Source organism: Papio anubis, chromosome 4 (assembly GCF_008728515.1).
Source record: "Papio anubis isolate 15944 chromosome 4, Panubis1.0, whole genome shotgun sequence".
Classification (NCBI taxonomy): domain Eukaryota; kingdom Metazoa; phylum Chordata; class Mammalia; order Primates; family Cercopithecidae; genus Papio; species Papio anubis.
In genome coordinates, this window is record NC_044979.1 from 41,692,394 (window position 1) to 41,705,828 (window position 13,435).

General features: G+C 39.9%; 1 protein-coding gene across 19 annotated transcripts in view; it reads right to left on the minus strand.

Moving 5' to 3' along the window:
* ST7 (suppression of tumorigenicity 7) overlaps nt 1-13,435 on the minus strand; it is a 277,971-nt gene that overhangs the window by 52,268 nt on the left and 212,268 nt on the right. For all 19 annotated transcript variants that reach the window (XM_009203733.3, XM_009203731.4, XM_009203735.4 and 16 more), the window contains 1 exon segment: nt 6,517-6,631. In XM_009203733.3, coding sequence (XP_009201997.1) covers nt 6,517-6,631 — 115 coding nt within the window.

Consider the following 13,435-nt stretch of genomic DNA (forward strand, 5'->3'; position numbering starts at 1 on the left):
CCTGAAGCCAAACACAGCAGTTTCCCTGATGGTAATGGCTGGCTGGGGAGGGATGTTACCTGGGTAAATTATGATAACTGGGCAATAAGGATTACCAAACCCAACATAAATTTGGAGGGTTTGTGCAAGTGCCAACTATGTGAATTACAGATGTATGCATTCACCAAAGGTCTTCCATCATCAGAGACAGAAGTTTGTCATGCATATAGTCCTCACTGAAATGACATCTATTGTCACAACTTTTGCTCACTGCAATATATAGTTCATCCCCTAACAGTCTATCATTTGTTCTAAAGTAACCTCAAAGGCCTAGTCCTCTTGGCAGATCTACCTCTTGGTGTCCAAATCTGCAGAGCATCCAGTGCAAAGCTATGTAAGACCACCATTTCTCAGTGACTTGTGCTTACAGGCATGAAGTCACAGCCATTAGTATCAGTGCTGATAATTATTTTCTTCTTTGAAGCACCAATGTAGTTCATTTGCCAGTCTTTTCACAACGACTCTCTTTAAGCTCTTGCCTGGTATCCATGATCTTTTCCGTAACAGCCAGCCCAGGGAAAGGAGGTGGACTAGGTTTATAGTCTGTCATTAGAAACCAACAGCATACCAAATCTTCTTTCTAATACGCAGCCTAATTTTGTGATGGGTATTTTCAGATGGGTATTTCAGATGTTTGTGCCTGTGGCATCAAAATTCACATCTATATACTTAACTGAAAAGCACTGTTTTGGAAGTATGGACAGACTGACACTTGAAATGTTTGATAAATATAGATTTTACTCATTGGACCTCCAGACATCTCACATCCTTCCTATTTTTACTTATTCCTCAAACATAAATGGAAAACAGCCTAACCAAAAGACAGGGTGTCCAGTAACCATTTCAAAGGAACTATGATGATAGCTGAATAACTTGTGCTAGTTATAAGGCCCTGGGCAATAAACAAGGTTTATGAAACTTTTAGTTATAACTACTTGCTGACTCTGCAAAACAGTATCAGCAAAAGGCTTTTTCTCTGAATAGTCTCAACATAGAGTGATTCCCTAATGACTTTCCTTAGAACTTCTGTTTTCAATCTACTGAGATGAAAGTATTTCCTCCAATGTTAGAAACATGTCCTGTTCTAAAAAGTATACCCTCTGCAAATTACCAGATGGCAGATAATAATGCTAATTTAGGATGGCCTTGATGGCATCAGTAAAAATGATCTTGATATAGTGGTTGCATTTATATAACTTTTGTGACTGTAAGAAAGACCAGCTGTCCCTAGTTCTTTTGAGAAAGAAGGGAAGAATAAGAGAAGATTCTGCCCCAAATTTAGGGCAATCACTAAATGACTTAACGGAGTAAATATCCAAAAGCGCTTAGATCTGTATTTCTACTAGGACAAACTGTTCAGAGGCTGAAGTTGCTATGAACCCAAAGAAGTAATTTTTCCTTTGATCAGAAGTAAAAATCCCTGGCATTTCTTTTTTCGGCTTTCCAAAGCTTTAGATAAAACTAAGAATTTTAGTTCTAATCAAATATCTGTATGTCCTATTAGATCCATAATTAATTTTAATAACAAGTCATAACATTGTCTTTTTGCGGAGCATAAGACTGGGCTCTTATTCCCTCATTGTGACATTTTATATATGGTTTTCCATTTGAACAAGACTAATGAAGAATAGTGGTGAAGTTTAGGAGTGACACTTTCAGCTCTTTATAATAGCAAATAATATTTGAACTCTTACTGTGTGTCCCACACTGTTCTTAACACTTAACATAGACTAAACCACTTTAATCCTCACAACAGATTACCCACTGTGTGATCTTGGGCAAGTTATTTAGCCTTTCTAAGCCTTGATCTCATATCCAGAGAAAGAAACCGAGGCTTGGATTGTTAAGTAATTTTCTCAAGCTCCCTCAGTTGGTGAAAGGCAGAGCTGGGACCTGATCCACCTCTTCCCCACCACCCATGACTGCCTTCTGGTATCCCCGAGGATCACTAACTAGAGACAGGCAGAACTAGGTGCTCCCAAAGGTACCTTATACTGCTCAGACCTGCGTTCACTTGCTCTATGAGATTCTTCTAAAATTGAAATACACAAATGACAATGAATAAGAAACACATGAATTCTTTTCCACATTCCCACCCTAATCTTTGGGACTTAAGTTTTCAACCTAGGTGGCCTATAAACTTCTTTGAAAGGCAATCCAAAGCTTGTAACAATTTTTGCAATGGCTTCTAAAAGAAGGTTCTCATGACTTAAGGATCTTGAAAACATTGCTGTCTTTATAGCAAATGTATGACTGAAGAGAAAGATAAATCTCAAATTAAATGAACACCTTACATCAAATCCCTTTTGTGATTAAAAAAATTAGATACAAGTTGATTGAAGATGGGAAGTCATATTTTGAAGACAGTTTCAGAAAGACAAGCAAATATAGATACACTCAGTTCTTAAAAAATGATTAGAAGGAACCTTACAAGACAATGTGGCATCACTGAAATTCTGCACCATGGCTTCAGCCCACAAGTCATGCCTTTGTAAGAGGAGTGAGAGAGGCCCAGCACATCACTTTTGGAAGGCTTACATTTATGGAAAACACATGGGATTTAAAGCCAGCTGGATCTGGATTTGAATCCCAGCTCTGCAGTTTTCTAAGAATGTGGGCTTGTAAGTTATTTAATCTCACAAAGCCTCAGTTTCTGCATCTGCTAAAATGGAATAACTGCCTCCTTGCAGGGTTATTGTGAGGGTAAAGCTAATGCCAAGCTAATAACATGCTTGGCACATGGTAGGTTCTCAATAAATTGTGGCTAATAACAACAACAAGAACAATGGAATTCATAAAAACAATTTAAATAAATACTGCCAACAGCAGAAAGAGTGTAAGTGTGGTGGTTAAAAGCATGGGTCTGGAGTCAGACCACCTCAGTTTTTATCCTGGGTTTCCTTTCCTTGTGGAATTCACATCATATTTAATGAAGCTGTTCTCAGTCGACCACTTTTCTCTCATAATATAACATCTACATGGCTTTACTTTGATATTATAGGCTCTTCCTGTGAGCAATTACCTTCTTTTTGTACCAGTTACCATATCCGCAAAATGGGGCTAACAATAGTATCTACCCAATATGCTTGTGGTTTGAATCATGTCTGATACTGACACATTACAGGAACTCAATAAATGCTAGCTGTTGCTGCTGCTATTTTAGTCACTGTGTGAAGAACATGATAGAACCAGGACCAGCCACCTGGAATAAAACTGCCCACCTATAATGTTGATTCACAAATTGAACACACAAGAGTAAGAAAACGCCTGAGAATAGCAATACAGTATTTTAGACTAACACCTGGAATAATAAAACATTAGAAGTTATCTCAATGGCAAAATCAAAATCAGACTGCAGACTACGATGAGATATGTCCAATCAACTGGCAATCTTTGTGGGGACACAGGAGTATATGATTGTTACTGATTTCTGAACTCAAAGCCAAACTTTTTTTAAGGTGGTGAAGAACAATGAGACTAGGGGAATACATTTTGCCTCCCTTCTTTCCCTCAAAATATGTTCTTCACCACCCTCATCCCTGGTCCCCAGTGCCTTGCCATTTTTCTAAATCTTTTTGCAAAGGTCAGAAAAGCAGAACTAATCCCATTGTGTTCCCAGCATACTACTTAAAAAATTCAGCCACCTAGCAAATGTAATAAAGAAGGATTGCTGTACCCAAAAACAATCCAAAAAATGGCTACCCCACCAGAGCATTCCAATTAGTAAAAAGGACATATAATCCTGCTGCTTTGGGTGTGGCTCTACAGAGAGGGATGAAGGGGCTGGGATTCTAAGTGCTGTCTCCAGCATCTCATGGATTAGACATCTGAACCAGGGTGAAGAACAGGACGCCCTAAGAGCTGTCTGTACTCCAAGACCTCTAAAGTACCCACCTCCTCACCCAGGGCCAGATAAGGAACCAGCAGTTCAGTAGACGTCTCCAGGAAAAGCAGCAAGGATGAACTTGAAAGAACCCATTTCATGATATGGGGTGAGAAACAAGAGGCATGTTTTTCCACAATCTTCAGTGGCTGCAGCTCAACCCATAAGAACAGTAACTTCAGCAGCCACTTCATTATATTTCTACTGTAAATGATACAGGCCTGAGCCAAGTCAGCACCAAAACTCCCTTCAGAATTCACTCGGTGTTAGGTCATCTGTACTCTATTGACAACTGCTGAACTCAAAACCCCTAACGAGGCATCTCAGCAACAATATGTGTCCTGCCACTAATGAGGCTCTTTTTCCATGAATAATGAACAAGAACATCATCTCTGTTGCCAGGTACACAACATAAACAAAGCTCAACACAAGGGCCTTGGTATGGTGAGTTTGTCCATTTGCAACAAAAGAATTTTTCAAAGTGTGAGCCAAGTTTCAGTGGAGGGTGGGACGAGCTGTTGTAACAAATGATGCGAACATATGTTATCAGAATCTAATAAATCAGCTTTTGGATGTTGTGGAACAGAGGCTGTGCAATGGGATAGTTAGAGACAATGAGGAGTTCCATTTCTTTATTTTACAATCAGTCTTATAACACAGGGCTGATGATTTCTGTAATGAACAGAGATCTTCATGAAAGGAGCCTTAAGAGGCTTGCCGTCCCAAAGGCTCTACTAATTAAAGTTTTATTTCTTAAGGCTTGATATATCAGATTGAGTACAGGTCAGCATTAGGGATTGCTATGGCACTGATGGCTACAGAGTGGCATTTGGAAAAGAGTACTGCCACCGGAACCCATGGTCATGGGACTGAATTCCTTTGGTACTAAAAGAATGTCAACGTATGAGGATTTTTGCCTACAAAGCAGCCCAACAGTTTAGACCCCTAAGCTTGGACCACTGTTTAGCTGAACCATGAGTAAGATTTTAGCATATAAATAGAGAATACAAGTGAGCTGACATGAAAGCCGAACAGTGTTTATTTTGTTTACTTTAAGGTGCTCCACAAATACTTTTCTCTGTTTCTAAAATCAGTTCCATACTAGGTGGCAAATATCTTGTTACACAGGGTACTCATGTCTGCACAGGCAAAATGATGCCATCACTGGCTGAAGGCTGTTAGTTTCCATAAATTTGAGCAAGAATTTGAAGAAAATGAAACAAAAACAAAAACAATCTCATAATGCCTGAGTTCCCTCAACTATAGGAGATAACAACTCTCACCCATTTCAGAGATTCTTTACGAAGAAATGTGTCAAAAATAAGACCCAATGGCCAGGTGTGGTGGCTTACGCCTGTACTCCCAGTGCTTTGGGAGGCCAAGGTGAGAAGTTCACTTGAGGCCAGGAGTTTGAGACCGGCCTGGGTAACATAATGATAACCAGTCTCTACAAAAATAAACCCTAAAAATTAGCCAAGTATGATGGCACACTCCTATAGTCCTAGTTACTTGGGAGACTGAAGCAGGAGGATGGCTGGAGCCCAGGAGTTCAAGGTTATAGTGAACTATGATCACACCACTATACTACTCCATCTGGGGCAACAGAGAGGAAGACCCTATCTCTAAAAAAAAAAAAGACCCAAATGGTATAGTTTGCTCTATATGCTTTGTAATCTGAATAATGCTTTAAATGCACTGAAGATGCTTACTAAAGAAAAAATATTTCATAAACCAAAAAATGATTATATAATAAGTAATCATTCCCTATATCCATTTTACAAGCAAACACTTTAGGAAGATGGTTGCTGAAATGAAGCAGAATAGTATGAAGCTCCGCAGATATTTTAGTAACTATGTCATGGCAGGTAATTATGTGGACAATTTTTGTCCAATTAATCAAATCATGAATTCATGGATAATGACAATATGAACATTAGAGTTTTAAAATATCTAGGATGTGCCAGCTTATTTTTCTGATTTCTTAGGAACAGGCAAAATGGAATAAGTTCATGACTGAGTAACCAGAATGGCAAAGGGACTTCAAAGCCTGCTATTTAAAGAAATCGGGATATTCTGCTGCTAAGGAGAGGAGCTGGGATGAAGGGGATCTGATTTCATCTTCCAATATTTACTGAGTTGTCACATGTGCAAGGGATACTAGCTGTTCTACATTGCTCCAAAGGGTAATGTGCCCAGTAGGCAGTGGTCACAGTGAACCGATGTGGAGTTATAGCAAGAGCTCTAACAGTCAGTGCTGCCCCTACAGGATAGGTACTGCCTGTGAGGTTCTGGGTGATTCCTGACCACAGAGGTAATAGAGCAGAGTAGACATAACTGCCTGATGGGGAGAGCACGAGGGGAGCCTGTAGGGAGGGAAGGAGAGGAACGGGACACACGCCATGTCACATTTCTGGTCCTTGCTAACCATGAAATTCTAAGGCTCTACCAAACACCATCATAAAACTGTAGGTGAAAATTCTGTAAGAGTAAGGTTACAAAAGTGCTGTGCTATTTAAAATGACCCTTCCAATCTAATCAGGGAAAATACATCAAAAGAGGAACAGTCAAGTAAATAAAAATACCCAAGGACTTACCATCATACTTAGCTAAGACTGCCTGAACATCAGCATATGCTTGTAGTTCCAGAAGGGCTTCTAAAAGGTTTTCATGGATATTGAACATGCTCAGAAGGGGGAACTCCTTCATTAACTAGGGCAGAAGAAACCAAGGAATAATTAGTATATTATGTATGTCTTATACTTTTAATGTACATATTTTATTGTACATATTTACTGTATATATCACGTTTATATATATATACACACAGTAAAATGATTACTAGAGTTAAGCATTTTAAGGAATAAGCATTTATTGTTTATTTAATTATTTGAGATGGAGTCTTGCTCTGTTGCCCTGGCTGTAGTGCAGCGGTGCGATCTCAGTTCACTGCAAGCTCCACCTCCCAGGTTCAAGCGATTCTCCTACCTCAGCCTCCCAAGTAGCTGGGACTACAGGCACGTACCACCATGCCCGGCTAATTTTTTGTATTTTTAGTAGAGATGGGGTTTCACCATGTTAGCCAGAATGGTCTTGATCTCCTGACCTCGTGATCCACCCACCTCGGCCTCCCAAAGTGCTGGGATTACAGCATTTCTTATTTTTAAAGTATAATACTGAATTGTATTTATATAAAAGTATAATTCAATTCTTAAAAGTATAATTAATATTGGGCTATAAGAGTTCATATCAATTATTATTTTGTAAATCATTAAATGCTTCTTTTGTTTCCGATAAGGTGGGATAAGATTCAAAGAGAGGTTTTCATAAAAGTTGAAGAAAATGCTCAATAAAGATAAAATGCCATGGAAAAACCAAACAAGGTAAAGGATGAAAAATATCTCACAGGCTTTACCAGTTAAGTCACTGGTAACTTCGCCAGCAGCAGTTTGGATGGAAGCCAGACTGTAGAAGAGTAAACAAGGGGGCCCTACTCTTTCAAGTAGCTAGTGGCAAAGTTAGGGAGACAAAGTAGAAAAATAGCTAGAAAGTGACATGGGTTAAAAGAAAATTTGTAGGTAGTGATGGGGGTGGTAGTAAAGAGGAAGGTTTACGAGTTCCTGCCTGGTGGCCTCCATAAAACCGAGGCCAAGATCATCTTCTGAGACTAATAGGTGTCAGGGAAGAAGCTTAAAGATGGGGTGAAAGTAAAAAACAGCCACACGGTGGTGAACTGCTCAGGAAAAAAAAAAAAAGAAAGAATTGCCAAGGCTGTCTTGAGGGCCTAACAGACTGGAGACCATAAATTTATAGAGGTTATAATTGCATGGTGGGCAAGTTTTACCTAGCAGTGGCCAGCAATCCAGGTACAGTAGCAAGATGTCAAATGATTAGGTTGAGCCTGGGTGGACTGAATTAGGTTCAATAAAATTCAAGGAGCAAGAGACTGGACTATGGTGGTGAACGAATGATTAAAGGAATGGTCCAAGGGTTCTAGACTGGATGAAGATGAAGAGAGGCCCAAAGGGAGTTAAAAGATACAATATTGAACTTCACTGGGAAGCAAAGAGAAAGAAGAAAGATAAAGAATTTCAGAGTAAATTTTTTTATCTCCAAGAAAGGTAAAATCTGGCCAGGCATAGTGGCTCATGCCTATAACCCCAGCACTTTGAGAGGCCGAGGCAAGTGGATCACCTGAGGTCAGGAGTTTGACACCAGCCTTTCCAACATGGCAAAACCCCCTCTCTACTAAAAATACAAAAATTAGCCAGGTGCGATGGCACGCACCTGTAGTCCCAGCTACTTAGGAGGCTGAGGCAGGAGAATTGCTTGAACCTGGGAGGTGGAGGTTGCAGTGAGCTGAGATCATGCCACTGCATTCCAGTCTGGGCAATAGAGTGAGACTCCATCTCGAAGAATAAGAGGAGGAGGAGGATGGGGGGAGGAGGAGGAGGAAGGGGGAGGAGGAGGAGGAGGAGGGAGGAGGAGGAGGGAGGAGGAGGAGGAGGAGGAGAAGAAGAAGAAGAAAAAGAAGAAATCTCATCTTAAAAGAAAGTTAACCAGGTTCAAAAAAAAAAGGAAAGGTAAAATCTTATCTTAAAACAAAGATAACCAGGTTCAAAAAAAAGAAAAGTAAAATGTTATCTTAAAAGAAAGGTAACCAGGTTCTTTATAGAGCAGAATCACAGATATATTCTCCTCTAATCCTCTACCTGGATAACTGCTATCTATTGTAACATAATAACCTCTAAAAAAGTGGTAACTGTTTTCGATGTCAACATCTTTAAAGTAATTATGCTGAGAAAAATAATACTCAAAAATAGGCTAATTCACTGCTAAGCAAAAAATCAGTGAATATACTGCATTGACCATCCAGTTCTTCCTTCATTAGTAACATTTACCATATTGCTTTGTTTTTTAAAGCCAAGAATCATTTACCCTATCTTTAAAAATAAATAATTTTCTGCAGCCCAAAAGAGCATCATATTACTAATGAAAAACCCCTATTAAACTGATTACGCGTTCAGTAAGACTGATGGTCCGAACTTCCCCAGAGAGGCCTGCAGTGTTTTCACTGTTGATAAAGGAAGTGAATGAGACTATACCACACATTGCTGATGTTCTGTAACCAATAAAAGTACTTCTTGTTCTGGTTCATTTTGATTCTAGTTGACATTACTCTTTGATTTTTTTTCTCTTTCTAATTAAAGCTAGTTAGAATTAAAGCTCTCTGTCATTCAGCATTTGGCAACACAATAAAGACATTCTCTAAACTGCAACATTTAAACATTTATTGTTTTCAGCCAATTCTTCAGGTAATGATCAAACTTCAAGGACACAAATCATATTCTATAATTTAAAAAGTGCAATTCCAAATATTACTTGCTGAAGCTTAAAAACTGAGTCTTATTAAAACTCAGTGAGACCGCATATGCAAACATGAGGTCTCACCCGGTTCCAACAGAACTTGAGGTAAGATGTTAGGAGCTTAAACAACAGTGCTTTCATTGGAAGCTCGGACAGGGTATACTGTGTTCAAAAACACATCACCAATAAAAGGATTTTAAACATGGTAAAAAGCAAATGTTGGAGAGGTAATCAAAGTCATATGACAATTCGTAAATCTAGCTTTCCTAATTTAATATAAACAGGAAGAAAAAGTGAACCCTCTGCTGCCTCCACTGCCCTCTCCAGCCCCTCAAACAAGCTATCTTAGAGAAAAGCCTGCAACTCCCTTGGCTCTGTTTACTCCACACTGCTTTGCTACAATCTGGCTTGCCTCTGCACAACCTGAATCTGCTTGTCCCCATCTACAGGTGACTGAGATTGCTCCTGTGGACACCCTCCGCCCTTTTCTTGCTTGACCTCTGCATCATTTGAAAGTCTGATAGCTTTTTCTTTGAAACGCTTGCCTCTCTTGGCTTCTTCAACAGTATTCTCTTCTGGTTTTCTTCATACTTATCTCACAGCTCCTTTTCTAGTTTCCCCTTGTCTCTGACTTAGGAGTGAGTCTTCTTGCAGGTTATGTCCTGCATCCTCTTATCTTAAACACCCTGATCTCTAGAACCGTTGTCATTTCCAGGGTCTCAGCATCAGCATCTCCACGGGGATGACTTCCACAACCTAACATCCTGCCAACTGTCTTCCTGACAGTTTCACCTCAGTGTCCTTAAAGGCAACACACCTAATACTGAGCTGACAATTTCCCTCTTCCCAGGCCAACCCTTCAAACCTGTTCTTCCCTCCTTGGTATTTCCTATCTCAGAGAAAAGAACCATTAAACTCTTGTCACTCTCTTCTCCTTACAGCCACTTTAGAGGCCCTGCAACTCCTGAGTTGATATTTAAAATATGTTGATAGCTTTCATTACATTCACTGAAAGCTCTGTTATGCAAACATACACCTTAAGAATCATTACTATCTCTCTTTTCTCTAACCATGCTGCCAGTAACTTATGCCCTCATATATTACCTAAATTGCTCTAATAGCATCTGCATTTGTCCATTTGCCTCCAATCACCTCTTTCCAATTCACCCTTCCAATGCAGTCATAAAGGTTTTTTTTTTTTTTTTTTTTTTTTTTTGAGATGGAGTCTCACTCTGTCACCCAGTCTGGAGTGCAGTGGTGCCATCTGGGCTCACTGCAAGCTCCGCCTCCTGGGTTCATGCCATTCTCCTGCCTCAGCCTCCCGAGTAGCTGGGACTGTAGGCGCCCATCACCACGCCCGGCTAATGTTTTGTATCTTTAGTAGAGACAGGGTTTCACCGTGTTAGCCAGGATGGTCTCCATCTCCTGACCGCGTGATCTGCCCGCCTTGGCCTCCCAAAGTGCTGGGATTACAGGCATGAGCCACCGCGCCCAGCCCATAAAGACTCTTATACACAAGTGAGTCCATCACACTCCTGCTTAAAAGGCAACCACTGACATGACGAGATTTATCCCAAGGAAATAATCAGATGTGAATACAAATTTACAAAGCTGTTTATCACATTATTGGTAATAGTAAAAATTTTTAAAATGCAAGCAACTTAAAATTTAACCCATTATGAGATATTTAAGTATAATAAACTATAGTCACCTTGTAGGCTATTATATGTTGTCATTAGAAGTTAAGTTCTCAAAAAATTTTCAACAGCATGGCCTGGGAAATGCTGGCATACAATATTACACTAGAGAAAGCAGGATACAAACTATATGTTGCAATAAAATCATGCTTTTCTTATGAGCCTATGTATAGAAACATACTTGGTTAGAAATACACTAAAATTATACCAATATACTAAATCATACTAATATACTAAAATGTTAACAGCAGTTATTTCTAGTTGATATTAAAGGTGATTTTTATTTCTTCTTTCATATTTTCTATATGTTCTAATTTTTAAAAATTTTGTTCTAACATTCATTCTATGAACTGGGGAGGGGGACAGCCATTTTTAGTAATACTGGCTTCTCACTCAATTCCGGATATAATCTAAAATGCTTGGCATGGCGAACACAGCCCCTTGTGACAAGTCCCTGTCTACCGTGCCAGCCTCACTTCTAGCCACTTCACACACACCACACACCTGGCATAGAACAGCTTTCAGTTCCTTAAACAGGCCACGTTCACTCATGCATCTATCCAAGATCCTCCCCGCTGGAGTGCTCTCCCATCTTGGTCAATCTGGTTACTCCTCAATTTCCAGGAAATCTTTACCTGGCCCCTGACTCCTGACCTCTTACCTTCATCTGCAGGTTAAGTACTCCTGGCCTGAACTACCAGAGTCCTTGTCACAATCATCTACTGGTCCATCTTCTCCATGAGTCTGAGAAGAACGTGAGAGCAGGAACTTTGCCTTATTGCTGTATTCTTCGTCAGTGACCAACCTATCATAGGTGCTCAACACACACTTCATGACTGGAATACTTTTTAAAGGCTTTACATTTCTATTGCTTTAGAGTATATGTTATAATATTATATGTCTGCTGCCACAGCTCTACTTCAGGCCACTGAATTACATATCCCTAAACATGTTCTTTATCATTTATAATCTTCCATTATCTACACCTTGGACAAGGTATAGGTAGAACCTGTATGTTTTGACTCAATGCTCAGAATTTTCTTATACCTAGAACTGTCTGAAAATGGAATAGATGGTCTAGAGAAGTCTCTGTCACCAGAACTACTTATATACAGAGAAGCCGGTCATGGGACAGGGATACTAAAGAAAGGACCAAGAACCTTTCAAATTCTGCAATTCCAGGGAAACAATTCCCAGCTCTTAAGCATAACTTTTAAGGCCCTCTCTCAGTTCAAGGCCAGATTCCTCCGGCCTCTCCTGTCTTCTGCAGGATTAAATTCTAGTCTTGTCAAACCAGATTATTATGCACCACTCCCAGAATCCTGTCTACTGTTCCTAGCCACCGTGTTTCTGCTCGAACTGTTTTCACCACCTGGAATACCTCTTCCCCTCATTTACAAGGCAGCCTGTCAAAATCACCCCACCCTCCAAAGCCCAGATCAAATGTCACCTCCTAAAGTCACAGCATCATAGAAAGTGAGAGCCAGAAGAGTCCATGGAGATCATCCAAACACCCTCCTCACTTTACAGACGAGCTCCCTCCCACCCCCGCCCCACCAAAAAACAATAAAGGCTGCAAGTTTAAGTGATTCAGCCAAGTTAGTGCTGGGATTATGATCCAAACTCAGTCATCAGCACTGAGTCCAAATTTCAAAACATCAGAACCCTAGTTTCTGGGTTGCCAAGTCCAGAACTAAACCATTTTGCTTACGCTTCTCACACAATACTACTGTATCATCTTTGCATTGTGTTTACATGAATTTAAGAAGATAGATGTATTACAGAGGAAAGAGTCCTAAATTTAAAGTTATTCCTGAATTAAAATCCAACCTCTGCCATTTACTACCTGTGTGAATTTGCACAAACTATTTAACCTCTCTGAGCTTTGTTTTTTTCATCTCCTGGGTCTTAGTTCATATGGCATCTTCTCAGACTCTCTCTACCACCCTACCTAATGTCACCACCCACCCCTCATATCACGACTTTCCGTTGTTTCTATCACATTCTGAAATCATCTTATTTATGTGGCTGAATATTAGATAATTTAAAAAAAACTAAAAATAATAAAATAGAGGGTGAGAGGTGGGGGTCTAGTTTTATTCTTTTGCATATGAATATCCAGTTTCCCCAACACCGTTTATTGAAGAGATTGTCCTTTCTCCAATGAGTGTTCTTGGCACCTTTGTGAAAATCAGTTGGCTATAGATATGTGGATGAATTTCTGGCCTTTTTATTCTGTTCCATCAGTTTGTGTGTCTGTTTTTTTTTTTTTTTTTTTTGTTTTTTTTTTTTTTTTGAGACGGAGTCTCGCTCTGTCGCCCAGGCTGGAGTGCAGTGGCCTGATCTCAGCTCACTGCAAGCTCCGCCTCCCGGGTTTACGCCATTCTCCTGCTTCAGCCTCCCAAGTAGCTGGGACTATAGGCGCCCGCCACCACACCCGGCTAATTTTTTT